This window comes from Heteronotia binoei, chromosome 1 (assembly GCF_032191835.1).
Source record: "Heteronotia binoei isolate CCM8104 ecotype False Entrance Well chromosome 1, APGP_CSIRO_Hbin_v1, whole genome shotgun sequence".
Classification (NCBI taxonomy): domain Eukaryota; kingdom Metazoa; phylum Chordata; class Lepidosauria; order Squamata; family Gekkonidae; genus Heteronotia; species Heteronotia binoei.
Window position 1 is genome coordinate 24,208,742 of NC_083223.1, and position 18,846 is coordinate 24,227,587.

The following is an 18,846-nucleotide window of genomic DNA, read 5'->3' on the forward strand; positions in this document are numbered from 1 at the left end:
TGAGATTGTCAAACCTCCTGGAGCAAGCACTTGGTAGATCTTATTAGCATATCTCCATCCTATCATTTCAGAGATTATGAAGATTGATGCTGCAAGCTAGAACACTTCAGATGTCTACTGTCATGGTGATTCATGGCTTTAAGCTTGCCTTAGTGAGGCTAGCGGTTGAAGAGTTGTTTTGGTGATTCCTATATCACTTACGACAGGGTTTCCCAAACTTTTCTTTCCCATGGCCCGGTTATTTTTACACTTCTCCTTCATGGCCCACTAAAATTCGGAGGTGGAGCCAGGAGACTTTGGGAGTGGAGCCGGGAGACAGGAATTATGTCATTTCCTGTGGTGTCACTTCCAGGTCAAGGGCCAAGTGATGTCACTTTCAGGGCACACTGAACCAAAACTCCATCAAAACTCCACTTTCCTGTGACGTCACTTCCAGGGCACTCCCCCAAACCTGCCTCTTCTTCTGAAGTAACTTCGTTTTCAGAAAAATCTCTCTGAAACTCATGCTGAGCCAAAATGGGGCTGGAAAGTGGGCGGTCTGCAACTTTTTCATACATTCCCAGGGTCCTCTCTTTCCACCCTTACACCCGCATGCACCTATCTGTTTGTGTGTTCTTCTCCAGCTTGCAAGAATTCCTAATGCCCATGTTCAGTTGCCTGCACCACGTACACACCCCTTCCTCAACAACACTGGCCAGTGTATGCAGTTGGAAGTGCTGTTGCCATTGCCATCAGGAATGCCAGCGCTGTGTACCACCCACACTGGGCCCTGGCAGCTGATGTACCTCAAAATATGCTGACACATTTAGTAGGCTCTTCCTTCAGCTGCTACTACTGGAACCCTTCCTCAAGCTGCAACCAAGCTTGCTTGGTTTCAAGAATATCTTTTGACAGCTATTTTTCATACTTTTCCTTGGCTGAAACACTGGGAAATTGCTGTGAAAGGTAGCAGAGAACTGCACTTAATTTCAAGTTATATGATGTTCATACAAGCTTTTCTGCAGTTATCCCCAAAAGGACATTTATGAGGGGCTTGCAGCTTTTTACTGGTTGTGTTTCCCATGCCTTTAAAAGCAACCTGTTGTGCAGATATTTAGACAGTGAACTTCTTTCATCCTTTTTAATATCTACAGGAGGAGTTTAATTTTGGTGTCAGACAGCTGTTAAAAGCAGGACCATTAAAATGGTGCCAGGTTCATAGTACCACCACGTCCAGTGTTGTTGAGATATACATCCGTAATCTCTTTCTGCCCCACACCTCTGACTCTCACTCACTCACACAGAAATCTCATAGAAAGGCCAGCTGGCTACAACTGGGAGTGCCAATTTTTCATTGACAGAGCTCCTATGTCTGCAACAACAGTATGATGAACAGAAAAGTTTCATCCAGTAAAAATGGAAGGAAAGAAAGAAAGAAAGAAAGGGAAAGAATGAAATGGAAGGAAAAGAAAAGAAAGACATGGAAATAAGGAACATAAGAGAAGCCATGTTGGATCAGACCAGTGGACCATCCAGTCCAAAATTCTCTCATACAATGCCCAAAAAGCACCAGAATGTCCACCAGTGGGGCCAGGGCACTACAAGCCCTCCCACTGTTGCTTCACCCCACCCCCAGCACCAAGAATACAGACAGAAAGAAGGGGGGGACAAAGGGGGGAAAAGCCCCACTCACCATCAGATCACCCCAGCCAGCAACAATTCTGCCCAGGGGTCGTTTGGTAAAAAAAAAAACAGCTACTGGAATGCCCACTCCCCACCCCTCCCAGCTGGAAAAAACACACACCCCTTCTTTGGCGCCCAGGTCTCCTGGGAAATCTCAAAAGAACATACTGCAAGGCACGTGGAAGCTCATACCTTGAAGAACACTTCATGGATCTAAAGTGCCAGTGGACGCCAGCTTTTCTCTCAAACACTGGCCTCTCCAGCTCCTCTCTGCACAACACAGAGACGGGGGAAGGAAGGAAGCCAAACAGAGCTCAGGCTTTGCAGCCTGTGTCAGTCTTCAAAGCTAGCTTTTCTCTGCACAACAGTGAGATGGTGGAAGGAAGGAAGCAGAACCGAGGTCATGCTTTGCTGGAGGTGGGGCTAGCTTTGGCTTTTCTTGTGACCTGGTGAGGCTTCTGTGGCCTGGTACTGGGTCCCGACCCTGCAAATGGGAAACAGTGACCTACGGCTTTGACAAGGTTAGCCCAGGCTAACTCAGTCTAGTCAGATCTTGGAAGCTTAGTTCATATTTGGGTGGGAGCCCTCGTTAGTATTTGGATGGGAGACCATCAAGGAAAACCAGGGTCACTACACAGAGGCAGGCAGTGGCAAACCACCTTCGTGTCTTGCCTTGAAAACCCTACAGGGTCGCCATAAGTCAGGTGTGACTTGACAGCACTTTCCACCTCCACATCACTTTTGAGCCAGGTTTCTGGATTCCTGCTTGCTTCACCCTGCTTCTCATAAAATGCTGAATAACCAAGATTTCAAGGGTCTACTTAATAGGATTGCAGGGTTATACCTTTTCATTGAAGTTAATGGACTCAAAAAGGTGAAACTCAGTTTAGGATTGCGCTGTTAGTCTCCTTTCTCCACTCCACACAGATGATTTTGGTCTTCTTCTTACGATACTCTCTTATCGTGGGCCTCCATTTCCTTTTCTTGTGGTGGTTCTTGCTTAAATTTAATTAAGTTCCTTCTTGGTGTGTCACAAATTACTTCAGGAGTTCAGTCCAGAAGTACCATCTGGAACTGTCTGTTAAATATCCATAGAGACTCCTGTGTTTCTCGGTTGTCCCAGGAAAACTTGCTTCACCCAGACAAACAGTTAACCTTCCATTACTGTGGAAATCCAATACAGTCTTTGTACCTTGGCAGAATGGAAAAGCATTGCTTTACTGGTGGTGTAAAAATGGTCTACGCCGCAGTCATTTGCATTATCAGACTTCTAGCTCAGTAGGGACTGAGGGTGGCTAGCTCACGACAGAGTGTGATTTTCTCTTAGTGTTTATGGCTTCAATTTTGAAAAAATTGCCCTCCTTACTTTCTGCCAGTATGGGCGGTGTGTGTGCATGCATCAGTACATTGGTTCTCTGAATTAATCTATGCTTTAATCATCACCCAAGTAGCACTCTTGTAGCCATAATGAAACTTAGCAGTAGAAGGTAACAGCTATGACTTGCCCCTGATTGTTCTCATTTAACAGATTGTTTGAAGTTTATTGCAGTGTGTTGGTTGGATAATACTGTCGAGAACTCTGAATATACTAACAGCTAATACTGTGGAAATTAAAAAGGCTGCTTGGAATGTTTGATTTAAATGTTGTACCTTTTGGGACGCAAGCAATGCCATTGTCAACAAATGCTGATCAGCAGAAGGGATAATAGCTATCATTGAAACTGGTCGTTAATTTGGGCTAGAGAAGATCCGTGCCTTGTCAACTGATCAGCTCCTTACCCCAGGAGTAAAGTGAATTTAAGTTGAATTAAATAAGTGTATGTGCACATATACGTTTGCTGAAATACAAATCAGGCAGTTAAACATGGGGATAACTTTTTAAAGCATTTGCATTATTAAGAAGGCTACTCCAAGTTGACAGGACTATTGGGAATCCAAATGAAAGTTTCTTGTCGCTAAAGGAGAACAAGCGCAGTATAATAGGCAGTTATGTGGAGTTTTTCTAAGCAGCTGAATTAAGTGATGGGCCATTGAACCCACACTTAAACTACAAGTATGCTCCAAGATACAGCATTCTGGTAGCTAAAGTGCATGTGGGAATAATAGAACCACAACAACTTTAAAAAGTTGCATCAAAGATGGGTAATAGCCCTTGTGTAATTTTTTTTTTAACATGCAGATACTGGTTTTGCTTGGGGACTGCGTTTTCCCATCCAAGGCTAAAGCAGAAGGATCAGGTCAGTATATTATCAAAAATTTGCAGCTTGGTGGCAGAGTGGACATCAATGCTCCCTTTAAACTGTGAGCAAAAATTCTACTGTGTGAGCTACTGGCATTAAAGTTGTGAGCTACTGCATCACTTAGTTTGCTCTGGGGCTTTTCTTCCTGAGCTAAGACAGAAGTGTGTGAGCCAGAGGCTAAAAAACTGTGAGATAGCTCACACAAACTCAGCTTAAAGGGAACACTGGTGGACATCACTGCTGATACAAGAAATTAGCCAAACAGCACATGTATTCAGCTGAACTTTGACATCTCACGTATTCAAGAAGGTGCTTACCTGCTCTCCCACCACCACTACCACTCCTCTAAGCCTTGGATAGGTGAAGTGGGTAGGCAATCATATTTTTCCAGCCCTGGTTCTTCTTATCCCCTTTAACCCTCAGGCTGGTGTAAGAAAACACTTTTTCCCTTTAAGTGGTGTCTCAAGATCCTCACCCACAATCTGCAGTGACCCTGTGAGCTTTTTAGCTAACATACAGGCATCAGCACACAGGCATAGTCTGCCCCCCCCCCCCAAAAAGCTCTGCTTTCCTTGGTTAATTTGATCATAGGAGAAGAAGTCATGTTGTTTTGAGTAACTGACCAGCTAACTTGTGCTACATTGTTGTGGTGTGGGCATGTGCTGTGCACTTGGTTAGTAAATGCCCTGGGATGTGGGTACTGCATGTTTAAATGGCCAGACCTTGCTTGTTGCCCATTGAATGGCTTGCATGATGCAAGGAACTCAGCCACAAGTTCTTTCTGACCATACTGCCTCCAGATGGGTCTCCTACCCTTTAGAGGGGGGTGGAAGGAAAGGCAGGTTATAAGGTCCCTTAATGGACTCAGTGCTTGGTGTATGGTTGCTACAAAAGGCACAGATATCTTTACAGTTTCTAAGTCAGAAGGATGAATAGCTCACACCAAATCCAAATACCTTTATTGGCATAGAAGTAAAAAGTACAGCATGGCAAAGTTGCACAGAGTTTCAGTTATAAAAACTAGTCAAGCATCAAGAAGGGGAGCTAGTCTTTTGCTCCCTGATTGTTATGGCAGCCAAAAGGTACTTTGCAACTAGGCTAGTGGTATGGGAACATCGGTCAGATAACAGAAAGAAAACCAACTTTGCCTCAGGTAGTCCATAAACGTTTGACAGGATAGGTTTGATTATACAGCTCACACTTAGCTTCAGGGTTTTGATGGTAATAGAAAACAGCTAATGCTGGGTTTCAGAAACAGATGCCCCATGGAAAACTGGAATGCAAGTCTTCAGATAAGCAGTTTCTCATAGTGCTAAGGCAGGTGTCATCTGTACATGCTCTGCGTGCCATGCTTCAAGGCAAGTAAAATGAAAGTCTTCCTGTGGAGGTTGCTGGTACCTGAACATGGGGACTGCATTGTTGGCTTCTTTGTCCCCATGTTCTAGAATTTTTGCAGTTCTGGGAATTCAGCCAAACTGCAGAGTTATCCATGAGCAGACCATGAACATGCATATTTGCTAATTTGCAGCAAGCGTGAGAAAGAGAATCTCTTAGACTCAGTAGTCAGTATCCAGCCATCCAAGGGTTTTGTGGGATGCGACTCTCCCACTTCCCCTCCTCCTGCATCCTAATTCCCCCCCCCCCAAAAAAAATATTGTTATGAGGAAGTGGGTTCAGCAAACCCTCAGGACCGACATAGAGGGCAAAGTGGGAGTCTACAGTGGGGGGAAGGGAGTCAGCACAAAGGTACACTAGAGGAACTGTGTGGTTGGATGCAAGTCTGTGTAAGCTGTTAAAAAAAGAAATAACAAGTCAATTCAACCAGCTTCACATTTGATGCCCCAAACTGTTCCATTATCTCTTTCCTTTCCTTTTACCACCAGAATCGGTGGACCAAAGCTATGACCAAGTAGAAGAGCAAAAGGAAACTCCAGAAGACACAGAAGGAGAGCCCGTCACAGAAAACGGCTTGTCTGATGAGGACAATGAGGAAGAAGGAGAAGACGAATCCCAGGACAACTCCTCCGATGACTCAGCAGTCGAAAGTTCCATGATAGAAGAGGACTCAGAGCACCACACTTCAGACCAGAGCTCTGTAAGGCAGCGTAAAAACCAGGAGGTGGCTGACGAACTATAGTGCAATCGTTAGGCAACTGTATTATTTTGGACCAAAGAAGTATCAGGAGGCTCTCCTTGACTGCAGCTGAAGCCAAACATTTGACCAGCAAACTGTTAAAAGCTCAAATCCATGCTTTGCACCAGTAGGCTATTGTTGTTGTTTTGTAGGGCCAGTATTTTGTCATTCTGCAAGAGAAATGTTTCAATGTTGACGTGATAGCCATGACAATCAAATGTATAACTTTATTTTATATCGTGGGATTCAGGGGAGCTGGTGGAAAGTGTTTGCCTCCGAGTCATGCCACCGGCAAGGAGAAATATGCCCCTGTCCTACCATACACAGGGCTTTCCTCCAGAGTAAGCCTTTTCCTCCAGCTGAAGAGCCACTGAAGTTGGAGGAAAGCTTGCTGGGCTGGAGGAAGGTGCATTGGCTCCACATCACTGCCTGATAATGCAAATTCTTTCAGCATTACCTGTTGATGACTTAATGATCTCCGGCACATTCTGTGGTGGGACAAGCCAGTCCGAGAACTGGAAGCATTGAGTAGAAATCTTGTCATGGTTCCTTGGCAGACTTCAAGCATTTCTGATTATTAAGAAGACCACCCTGTGCAGACATGGCATCATGTTTGAAGTGACTTGCCTTAGTAACATACGAGGCCACCCTTTGTGCCACTTACATAGTGGGTACAAAATTCCCCTTGAGATGCGTTGACTTAAATCCATGACATCTTCTAAAAGTACACACATGCATTTCCTGCGGTGCTACTGTGTGTCTCTATTGCATGTGTGGGGTATGGATTGCCCAAATGCTTGTCTGTAAGGTGAACGTCTTATGACGTCATTTGCTGACTGCATGTGGGGAGTCTCCAGGTTATTCCGACGGCTTTGGTCATGTTAAGTTTTTGAACATGCGGTCCTTTGCAGTATCGTGGTGCACCTTTTTAAAAAGAAAATTTTATGTCCTGCTGTTGAGCCCTCACGAGGGACAGCAGGGAGGCCTGGGCCACCAAGTAGAAAATGCCACTCTTTACTTATATATTCCTTAGTTTTTAAAAACTGCTCATTGAAGTGATTCCTACACTGCTTAATCCTAATGACCAAAAGGCTCATTTGATCTCAGCAGGGTTCAAGAAAGCTGTTGTAGCAGTCTGATGGTTCATCATAGAATGTTTCCTAATTCATTCATGCGCCCCATGTTATCCAGTATAATAGAGCTATGTCGTTGTATCTTAAGCATGGTGATAGTTCTTGGCACCTTAAATAAATGCTGTTTGCAAATGCATTGGTGTGAAATGAAGCTTACAGTGTATGAAACATTAGCACAGAAAGCTATTTCAATATTCCCATCTATTTTTGATAGCATCATTAGATAGCGAGGAGTACAGCTTATCCAGAGTTGCAAATTAATGGCAGATCATTGTCAAGACAGTATTCATCTGTTGTAGTGGGAGTTGGTTCCACTGTATAAGCGATTGACTTAAAGACCCATCTCTTAAATGTTAAAGCAAACATAATTGTAGTGCTTTGTATAATGAACTTCCAGTGGCAGACACTCAACTCCTTAGCAATTCTGTTCCTTTGCAGCTAGTTACAGTAATGTTATAGACTAGGTTTTGTCGCAGTGGTTATATGCACTTGACTCCATATAAAAAAGCTTGAAACAAGCTAAACTTGCTTGCATCTTGTCAGTATTGCTCTGACTTTTGATATAAAACAGTTTTCCATGTAGAGCAAGTACATGCAATCAAATATGGAGAATCTTCTTAATGCATGTTGTGTTGCATAAATATGGACATTTGGATTGGTGATACTTGAAAGTGTTAACCAGACTTCACAATTATAACAGCACATGATTGAGAAGTCTAATTGTTGAGTGCCACGAATGCTTCAGTTGAAAATGTTTCACTTCCTAATTTGGTCCTGAAATTGCTGAAGCAAAATGCCTTAATGCCTTGTGACTGAACTTATTTTTCAGTTCCAAGGTGGAAGATTCAAATCCTACTGTTTGATCTGTCTGTCTTTCCAGCTGTCTGCTGTCCTTTGTTTTGACATATACTGTTTGTTTTAACCTGACAGTTCACAGTTGAACACAGGATTCACATCTAATTAGGGACTGTCCATGGCTGCAGTCTTTTGTGTGCATACTTGGAAGTAAGCCCCATTAAATTCAGTGGGATTCAATTCCAAGACGACTAGTCTGTCACTGTACTGACATGTTCTAAAAGGAGGATCTGTGCACTGAACAGTTGTTGAACTTCTCATAGATGCATCTTCAGAACATTCATAACATCTTGGTTGCATCATCAGACTGCAACTTTCAGTCAATCGTGGTTTCAGCTGTGTTTAGTTTCTTGCAAGCACTAGATGGCAGACATGTTGCAGATATATATAGATTCATGCATTAGTGCTTAGCTTAATGACAGAAGATGACAGTCAGGCACTCTTAGGGAGATGAGGGTTGAGTTGGTGTTTAAACGTTACTGAAAATGGTAAATGCTGTGGAAAGCATTGTCATGTTATACTGAACTGTTGACCACACAGAAGTTTCCAAAATTTCTTCAGGGGTTTTACTTGCAAAGCTGCTCAATTTTTCAAGGTGCCAAGTTTTCATGGGGCAGGGCCAAGTAATTTACTTTAGAAACAGATAGCTTTTAAAAAGTTGGCTTTGGGTAATGAAGACTTGTCCACTCTAAAGCAATGGTTGCTGTGTAATAAATTACTCTGGAAGAATACATTATATTTTATGCTTCTGGTTTAGTCAAAGTGGTTGCTTTAGCTTATGTAACTTGCAAAATGGTGATATGTTTTAAGTTAAATATGCAAAAGAATTTATACTAAAAATGCCGCTAATGTTAATTTCCTTGTTAACTATAAAGTTTTTATTTATTTCATTTTTCTGTGTCGTTTATGAAATGGTGGTATAAAATACACTGGGAAATGAGTGGGTTACTCAGTGCCTCCATGTGTGTGTGTTTACATCTCTCGTTGAAAAATTGGAGGGAAAGCAGGTGTGGCAGTTATGAGGTGAGCTGAGTAAGGCAACTTCCTTCTATCCAACCCGCCCACTCTGGCCTCTCCTATAGATTGTGGGTGTGGGTGGGTGGGTGGTGTAGAAACAGTCTAATAAAAAAGGGACACAGGCTTTAACTTAAGTATTGGTAGTTTGTAAGCTGTGTATTCCCTAAAGGTCTCTTAAGGCTGTACTTAAAGGTGAGATAAACAGAGATCACTGCTTCTTAGGCTTTTGACTTATACAAGACACAGATGACCAAAGGGTTATTTAACAGAAAATAAATTATTTGTTCAGGTAAATATATATGGATAACTGAAATATATTAAGTAATGTAGGCGATCTAATAAAATAAATAATCCCTGAGAGAAGTTTTGATTCCCTTTTGTTCAGATGGGGAGCCTCAACTGGTTCAAGGTTGCTCTTTTCTCTCACAGAGCATCTTACCATAGAACCTACACACATCAGGTAGGAACAATGGACCCTTAACAGGATGCTTATTTGTCGCACAAAAATAAGCTTCCCTAACCCCACCCCGAAACCCTTACTGAAAAGCCAAATAAAAGCCTGGCTAAGCTAGTGTCCCTTCCCAGAGTGACAAAATCCTAGTCCAAAAGAGGAAAAAACTTGTTCAGTGCTCTTAAACTGAGTCTGTCACATCCTGTCCCATCTAGTAGAGTTCCAAGGGCACTGTTTGGCTGACAGTCACTTGGATTTGCATGAGGCCTAAATTACAAGGATTGGTTCAGAGACCTAAAGGAGAAATGGAACTTTTAAGGATAATTGCCACAATAGGTGTTGGGAGGAAATATCTGTTTCTTGTTTGAGGTCTCAGACCTTCTGCCAGTATTAATAGACCATCCTGAACAATATGGCAGTGCAGGTCTTTTTTTGTAGCAGGAACTCCTTTGCATATTAGACCACAGATGTAGCCAATCCTCCTGGAGCTTACCATAGGCCCTGTACTAAGAGCCCTGTAAGCTCTTGGAGGATTGGCTACATGGGGGGGGGGGGTGGCCTAATATGCAAAGGAGCCCCTGCTACAAAAAAAGCCCTGTAGAAGTGTATGATTTGATACACTTACGTTTGCTTTATGGGGACCCAGAGAGGGAGGATTCTGAGGCAACTGCCCACTGGACTGAAGAATGTCCAAACACCCCCCCCTCTCTTATGGATTATTTAAACCCCAACCACCCACAATCAGGTAAAAAGGGGGATGCAAGCTTTGATCAAAAGATTGGTAGCATGTAAAGTATGTGATCACCTAAACCCAGGGGTGTCAAACTCATCTGTTACCTGGGCTGGATCTCACATAAATGGGACTTTGTGGGGCTTGGCCACGCATGTCATAAAATGTAATGTCAGGTAGCAGAGATATAAACTTTATACAGACAAACACAATTACTGTTCTACTTGAAATATAGACATGCTTTAAACTCTTATAATATCTTGTTTAAAATGGAAAGGTGGAATAGTTTGGCAATGCAATTTAAAAAAAAAACATCAAGAAAAAGCACAAGAATCAGCAAAAACTTAAAATATAAAATGCTCTAAGCATAGGAAAACATGAAATGGCATTGTAAGCTTCTCCCCATCCCCTGGGCCTACTCAAATTGACAGTTACTTTCCAGTGTAATTTCCCCCTTCGGTTGTGGATTCCCAGGTTAGAGTACTCACTAGGCACCAGTTCTCAGGTCCATTCAGCAGAAATAAGCTGCCTCAAAGCATCAAGCCTTTATTTGCAAGGATACAACTCCAGCAAACAACGGCTTCAACTGGCCATACAAATACAGGAAATGTGAAACAAGCTCCACTCCATTGAAATGCTTTGCAGCACGGACAGAGTTGCAAAGAAAACGGAATGGATTTTCTATTAAGGTCTCGGGGCCCTTTATGGAAAATCCATTCTGCATTTTCTTTGCAGCTTTGCAAGCCCAGAAGAGCTTCCTGCTGAATCCAGCAAAGACAAGGCAGAATGAGCTGAGGACTTTAGCAACCTTGGAGCCTCAAAGAGAGAAGGGGGAGAAAAGAGCTACGGACCTGATTAAAGCCCTGGACGGGCTGTATGCAGCCAACAGGATGCACTTTTGACACTCCTGCCCTAAAGTCCTGTCTGAAATCCTGCTAGACCAATGGGGCAAACAGACATTGCTTTTTCATACATACTTGGCAGACCAAGACCAAGCAGATAGATATGAACAACAAAAAAGATTTATTTAACAGGAAATAAGGTATTTAACAGGGTAAGTTCTTTGTGTTGATGGCTTTAGTTTATAGAACCTGACTTTCAACTTCACCCTTGTAGGATAGAAGCTTTCCTCAAAGAGTAACCACTTTGTAGCTGAGTCTCAGTTAATGTAAATATATCTTGAGAGATTTGATTCCCCTTTTCCAGACAGCTTCCAAGGTTTCACGCAAATGTTTCCATAACAGGCGGGATCCTCTCCAGGTTCAAGATTGCTGTCTTAACATACAGAGCTGGCCACAGAACCTGTATACATACGTTAGGAATGTCAGGCCCTTAACAGGATGCTTATTTGTCTCATTAAAACAAGATTTCTTCCCTAAATTGACTCCAAAAGCCAAACAAAATCTTGGCTAAACTGGCACTCTTACCCCAAGCCACCAAGATCCCATCTCAGATGAAAACTTTCTCCCCCTTCTCTCTTAAACTGAGGCTGGCTCATCCCCTCCCATTCCAGTGGCGTTTCATGAGCTTCCACAAAGGGAAGTCCTGCCTCGCCAACCTTTTGGAGTTCTTTGAGAAAGTGAAGAAAAGAAGAGAAGAAGAAGAGATTGGGTTTATACTCCACCCTTCACTCAGAATCTCAGAGCATCTCCTTTCCCTTCTCCTCCCCACAACAGACACCCTGTGAGGTAAAGGGGCTGAGAGAGCTCTCAGAGAACTGCTCTTGAGCAGAACAGTTCTGAGAGAGATGACTGACCTAAGGTCACTCAGAAGGTGCATTTGGAGGAATGGGGAATCAAACCCAGTTCTCCCAGGTAAGAGTCCGTGCATTTCACTGCTACACCAAATTGGCAGTGGTGACCCGGTATTCCTGGCCTTTCAAAAGGCTTTTGACAGGTATACCGAGGACTCCTGAGTAAACTTTGCAGTCCTGGGCTAAAAGCTCTTGGAGGATTGGCTACATCAGAGGTGTGTGGCTGAATATACAAAGGAGTATATACAAAAAAGCCTTGGGGATACCATAACACAACCAGGCCAGGCCAAAAAACACAGATCATAACATAAGCTCTTGCTGATGCTAAATGCAGGAAGCCTGAACATGACAGGAAAAGGCGGCAACAATGCATTGCAAACAAAAAGAATGTTGAGCTTCAGCATCTATGTGATCGTTGTCATGCCCTCCCTCCCGCACCTCCCCGTAATTATTATTCTGACTGGCATGACTTAACTAGGCCTGGCTGCTTGCTTCTGTTCAGCAGCAGCCCCACTATGACAGCCAGTGTGATTAAGCTACCAACTCCAGGTTGGGAAATACTTGGAGATTTGAGGGGTGGAGCCTGGGAAGGGAAGGGTTTGAAGAGGGGTGGGACCTCAGGTACCATGCCATAGACTCTACCCTCCAATTCAGCCATTTCCTCCTGAATAACCGTTGTGAGGTCTGGAGATCACTCAGAATTACAGCAGCTCTACAGATGGCAGAGATAAGCTCACTCCTGGAGGTGGAGGGAAGTGAATGCCTTCACTTGGGTGGGTGGAAAGACAGCAATAGGGGAGCACTCACCCAGAATCTCTTTCTACAGCCTGTGTATTTTTCTTCCCAACGGGCCTTATTTTTAGTATTTTAAATATATTTTTTTCATCCTTAACAGAATTCCTTTTTTGGTCCTATAACAACTTGCTTACTACCTTTTGATTGTAACAGGAACCTGTATGTACCTTACATTATTTGAGGAAGTCAAGAGTGCCTCTTGCCATTTAGCCAAAACGTTACTTTCACTTCTTGCTTAGTCAGCTCTCCTATCTCAGTGTAACAAGTGAAGCAGATTTTCAGCTTGTTCTCAGAGACGGTCAAGGTCAGGAGCTGTCTCTGTTTGGTTATGTGTGCACCTGTAAGGGGCCTGGGAACTGAACTTTGGAGGGAGGGGATGGCTTGCTTTGCACCTTGAGTTTGAATGCATAACGGTTTTAACATAAGCTATAAGCAGAGGGCATTTGCCCACCAAAGTCAGTTTACGCAAGAACCATCTTGCCCTGATCTATTATGTATCAAACAGCTATTCTGGCAACGGACTGTCATTGATCATTGAACTGTTGGGGACTTGACAGGCCCAATTGGGCCAAGATGCATTTGATCATAAATGTTTCCTCTTATGCATATGTCACTTTTATGATGTTTTGAGACTTGAGTTGGGCCCTTATATGTTTTTAAATGTGTCTGTAATAAATACATGCATTTTTACTTATAATAATTCTATATTGTTAATTTTGTATTGATTTTATAATGCTATTGTCTTTTAGCCTGTTGTAAAGTGCCTTGAGGATCTTTGGGTAGAAAGAGAAAATGTCTTCCCTGGAGAATTGCTTAAGCTTCGGTTCTAGTAAAGCACCCCAACTTCAGATATCCTGAAGTGCATGTTCATATTTTTTTTGCTTTCTGAATTGATTGACATGCATGAGAGTTGCATCCTGATTGGGTAAATGAAAATTACATCTCAAAGTTCGAAGTAGGAGTCCAGAATGTCAATAAGTGGTTGACTCATTAATCGGGTTAATTTAAACAGTCTAAACTTTGCTGAGATTTAATGATTCACAGGCAGAAGAACCAACCTTTTCAAACAGTCCGAGAAGCAAAATTCAACAGAGGAATCCGCACCATGTCGGGAAGACCAATTTGTATTGCTGACTTTGAACTGTATGCTAAGGAAGTTCTTCCAAAATCAGTGTATGATTATTACAGGTCTGGGGCAGACGATCAGCAGACATTAGCAGAAAATGTAGATGCATTTTCCAGGTGAGCAGTGGGACAGAAATTAGTAACGGAAATTATCTATTTCAGGCACTGAGCCAGACCTATGATTGGGGTGGTAGAAGGAAGAAGCAAATTGTCCATGGGAGCTCAAATGGCTACAAAATCTGTAAATAATCATGGCCAATGAAACTATGTCCTCTTTTCCCTGCTGTGGCAGAAAAGGAAGGGGGGGGGGATGGTGGCTCAGCAGTAGAGCATCTGCTCGGTAAGCAGAAGGTCCCAGGTTCAATCCCTGGCATCTCCGACTAAAAAGGGTCCAGGCAAATAGGTATGAAAAACCTCAGCTTGAGACCCTGGAGAGCTGCTGCCAGTCTGAGTAGACAATACTGACTCTGATGGACTGAGGGTCTGATTCAGTATAAGGTAGCTTCATATGTTCTTATGTACCTTGGTATTCTGAGAGTTGCTATGAAATGGGATTCTGATCAAAAATTACTTTCATCTGGAACCTTGTACTGGGTCCTGTCAGCCTAACAGAAGTGTTGGTGCAAAAAGTTCTGACCATGCCCGTGAAGAGGTAACTGTACCATGAAGCTGATGCTGACTGAGCTGTGCCTTCTAGGTCCCTTTTGCTAAACAACTTTTGCTAAAAAGTTTGCAAAAAACAAGCTGTGGTTCTGAGAAACAAAAAGAAGTTTAAACTTGTTTTTGTTGTTGTTCTGTGAAGTTGGGCATTTTTCCTCACTGCCAGTAGAGTTGCCAGCCTCCAGGTGAGTCCTGAAGATCTTCCAGAATCACCAACTGATCTCTATAGATTCCTGGAGAAATTCCTGGAGATAATGACAGCTTTGGAGGGCGGGCTCCATGGCATTATACCCCAGTAAGATCCCTCCATTCTCCAAACCCTCCTCAAGCTGCACCCCCAAATCTCCAGGAATTTCTCAACTTGGAATCAGCAATCCTAGCTGCTCGCTTAGCCTACAAAATGACTTAGGGCCAATTCACATGAATCAAATTCCCACGATTGCTTTAAGGACTTTCTGTCAGACATGCAACAGGAGTTCTGGTAAAAGTGGACCTGATTTTGGTCACAATTGCAATAGATGTGTTGGAGTATCAGCCTTGCATGTGAACACCCACCCACACCCTGCACAATTAATTCATTTTTGCAATGGTGCACCTAGTAAATGATAAAATAGTGCATGGGCCGGGGCTGATGCCGGTTTTCCACATGTGCCACAATTGTGACCAAAATCAGGGCTACTTGCTTCTGGGAGGCTCAGAACTGTCTGACAACAACTCCTCAGGGTGGCCACAAGGACTTTGTACCTTGTGAAATGGCCCCTAGTTTGAGTTTGTTAAAGTTACATTAGGGCATTAGCAGTATATTTGCAGAGCAGGAACTCTGAGTTGAGACACAGTTTATTTTCATTTTGTGTATTAGTAGGGTAGGATCCCTCTGCCCTAAGGTGGATGGCCTGAGCTAGTCAGAAACTAAGCAGAGTCAGCCATGGTTAGTATTTGGGTGGGAGACCACCAAGGAAGTCCAGGATGGCTATACAGAGGCATATGGATGTCTGAGTGTCTCTAGTCTTGAAAACAATATGGAATCACCAAAGTTAGAACTGGTTTTAGCTGAACACTTGGGGCCATCACACTGGTTTTGCATCATGCCTCTCACATACTGAGCAAATGTCTAATATGGTGGTCAATGGTCATCCTTTGACAGCATGGCCCCATTTCCATTTATGCCAGATTAAAACTGTATCCCCGGATGCTGAGGGACGTGTCTGCTGTGGACCTGTCAACTTCCATCTTAGGACAACGAGTCAGCATGCCAATATGTGTTGGAGCAACTGCCATGCAGCGCCTGGCTCATGCAGATGGTGAGACAGCTACTGCCAGAGGTAAGCCGCAACAATAGAGTGTTCCTTTGAAAGGCAGAATGTGAGTCAACAATGTGTCCTTCTTGACTATTGAAATTTTATTTTCTGTGGGGTCAAGTCCCTGACAAGTTTTGTCATCACTTCTTTCTGAAACATAAAAAGGAAACAAAATTGGGGTGAAATTACTCAGGGGTAGCCAAACACGTGGCTCTTTTACACATATTGTGTGGCTTCCAGAGGTCGAGGAGGAACTTAATGCAGGCTTATTTTCAATTAAGCGTGCTTAGCATTGGAACCTTAGTCAGCCTCTGAGTGGTGACCCATAGGTTGGCAACTATTTTTTCCATGTTTGAAGTGGGAAGGAGGGGGAAATAGGCAGGCTTGCAAGCTCTTCTCCTCCACCACAGAGATTGCCCAGAGACCTAGAGCAGGGAAAGAGACCACAAGAGCCAAGGGAGTCACTGAAAGGAGGGACAGAATTAAAGAGGGCAGTGCAGAGTTCCCCCTTAGTTTCATAGCTCTTGTACAAGTTGTATTTACTAACCTTGCTATCAAGGCAAAGATAGATGCATAATGTTGCAAATAATGATCAGTGATTTATACGGTACATGTGTATCTCCTTCTCCCACTGGTGCCAAAAAACAATTCCCTAACTTTTCCCTATGCTGGTCTTATGGGGACTCTTATTCCCAGCTTTTGTTTTTTTTAAAGTCTCCTAGCATGGTTGTGTTGTAAAGCACATAGATATGTATTTTATCTTTCTGTGCAAAGAAAGCACTAAGAGTTCTAATAAAGATGTGTGTGTAATATTTGTTCATGTCTTCTGGCTCTCAAACATCTGAAGTTTATTCTATGTGGCTCTTACATTAAGCATGTTTGGCCACATTTATTTTCTTTGTACATTCGGGGTGATAAATGGGAGGACTCACAAGAACACACTGGGTTGGGGGGCAGAAATCTCATCTTCCCATAGCTGATAGTTCTCAGGGTTTCTTCTCCCTCATAGCCTAGAGAGCATCTTCCCTTCCTCTGGTTCCTTCCTTTTCTCAAGCATCTTTCCCATGCCCCTTTGTTCCATTTTTTCTTCCTCCCCCCTTTTGCTCTGTCTTTGCTCCCCCCCCCCCCCAGTATTCCTTCTTGTCTTTCCTACTTGCCTGTTCCTTCTCTACCTGCCTGTTGATAGAACACAGGACATTTTCACAGAGCATGTACAGAGAGTAATTCATAATTAGTTGTTGATATTAAGACAACTAAACCAATTTTAACATATATGCAGGGGTGGAATTCTAACAGGAGCTCCTTTGCATATTAGGCCACACCCCATGATGTAGCCAATCCTCCAATTGCTTACAAAGCTCTTTTTTGTAAGCTCTTGGAGGATTGGCTACTTCAGGGGTGTGTGACCTAATATGCAAAGGAGCTCCTGCTAGAATTCCACCCCTGCATATATGATTACATATTTGCAAAGTAATTACAATTTAAATTATTTGTTAATTTGGACTAAAAAAAGTCATACTAACCTTTCAAACCTTTTCCTTTTTTTTTCTCTGACCATCTTAGTAAATATAATTTGCAAGTGGTACCTAATAAGCTGCTTTCTCATGGTCCCTCTGGTGGTCAACTGAAGCCATTGCACCAGCATTTGAGAGAGGTTTTGGGATGCTTTGAGATGCAGTTTTAAAATGAGCATAGAGTAATACCTTTTTTTGAAATTGTAGAAGAAACTGAGAATGCTGGGAGAGCAAATATTATAGCTAGTCCGTTAGAAAGTGATGTTGCTGGGATAAAGATGGCTATTAGATTTTAAAGTACGCCCCTAGATACTGATGTCAATAAGCAAGTATAATACTTTGCTACATTTGTTTCCACATTTGTGGCAGGGAGCTCCAAAGGGCAGCACATCATAGACCTGCAAGAGCTATGGCTGACCCAAGTTCATTCCAGCAGCTGCAAGTGGAGGAATGGGGAATCAAAACCAGTTCTCCCAGATAAGAGTCCGTGCACTTAACCACTACACCAAACTGGCTCTTGACTATGACTGAATGGCAGGACCATGACTGAATGGCAGAGGACCTTGCAGGGAGAAAGTCCATTCAGTTCCTAGTATCTCCAGTTAAAATGCCCAGGTAGTAGGTGGTGTGCCCTGAATTGGAGAATTACTGTAAGTCAGTCAAAATAGGTGATGCTGGGCTTGGTGGATGACCAATAGGCTGGTTCAGTCTCAAGCAGCTTCATGGACATTTTAGGAGCAGTTTATCACACAGCATGGGATGCTTCTGTTAAGAACAAATCACAAGCACTGCCCAAGTATGCAAATGGAATGCCAGTGGAATTCTTCATATTGTTGGCATAATTTCCAAACTTCCTCCTTTAGCATCATACTTGTTTAATATTAATTCCCCACATGGGAGAACATTCTACCTGGTAACCCACTCCGAAGAAGAAGATTATTATGTTATTGGATTTATACCTCGCCCTATGCTCTGAATCTCAGAGTCTGAGTGCCTTACAATCTCCTTTACCTTCCTCCCGCTGTGAGGTAGGTGGGGCTGAGGGAGCTCTCCCAGAAGCTGCCCTTTCAAGGACAGCTCTGTGAGAGCTATGGCTGACACAAGGTCATTCCAGCTGCTGCAAGTGGAGGAGTGGGGAATCAAACCCGGTTCTCCCAGATAAGAGTCTGACCACTTAACCGCTGTACCAAACTGGCTCTTCCATGCCCTGACTGCATAGAGCCACCCCCCTGAACCAAGTGGCTATCTAGAACGTATTTGCTAACTCTGTGCTTGGAGTTGTTTGTCTGGTGAGAAGTTTTCATGTATTTTCCCTGTTTGGAGCCGTTGTCACATGGAATTATTTCTAAAGACAATCCATGTGAAGGCTGCCAGAGAAGACAGACAAAGCAACATCCATAACATATTGAGAAATGTCAAGGAGGGAAATCCATGGTCCTTCTGCAAGAGCATATATTAGGAGAAGGTTGCTATTATTGT

The 18,846-nt window shown here is 43.1% G+C and overlaps 2 protein-coding genes across 2 annotated transcripts in view; both read left to right on the plus strand.

The window, feature by feature from the left end:
* Positions 1-8,914, plus strand: part of TMX4 (thioredoxin related transmembrane protein 4) — a 35,275-nt gene extending 26,361 nt beyond the window's left edge. Inside the window, exons 7-8 of the mRNA XM_060232619.1 lie at positions 3,842-3,899; positions 5,786-8,914. Of these exons, the coding sequence (XP_060088602.1) occupies positions 3,842-3,899; positions 5,786-6,039 (312 nt within the window). The 3' untranslated portion in view covers positions 6,040-8,914. The remainder of the gene's footprint in view (positions 1-3,841; positions 3,900-5,785) is intronic.
* A 4,877-nt stretch (positions 8,915-13,791) lies between these two features.
* Positions 13,792-18,846, plus strand: part of HAO1 (hydroxyacid oxidase 1) — a 36,184-nt gene continuing 31,129 nt past the window's right edge. Inside the window, exons 1-2 of the mRNA XM_060232644.1 lie at positions 13,792-14,012; positions 15,726-15,877. Coding sequence (XP_060088627.1) covers positions 13,804-14,012; positions 15,726-15,877 — 361 coding nt within the window. The 5' untranslated portion in view covers positions 13,792-13,803. The remainder of the gene's footprint in view (positions 14,013-15,725; positions 15,878-18,846) is intronic.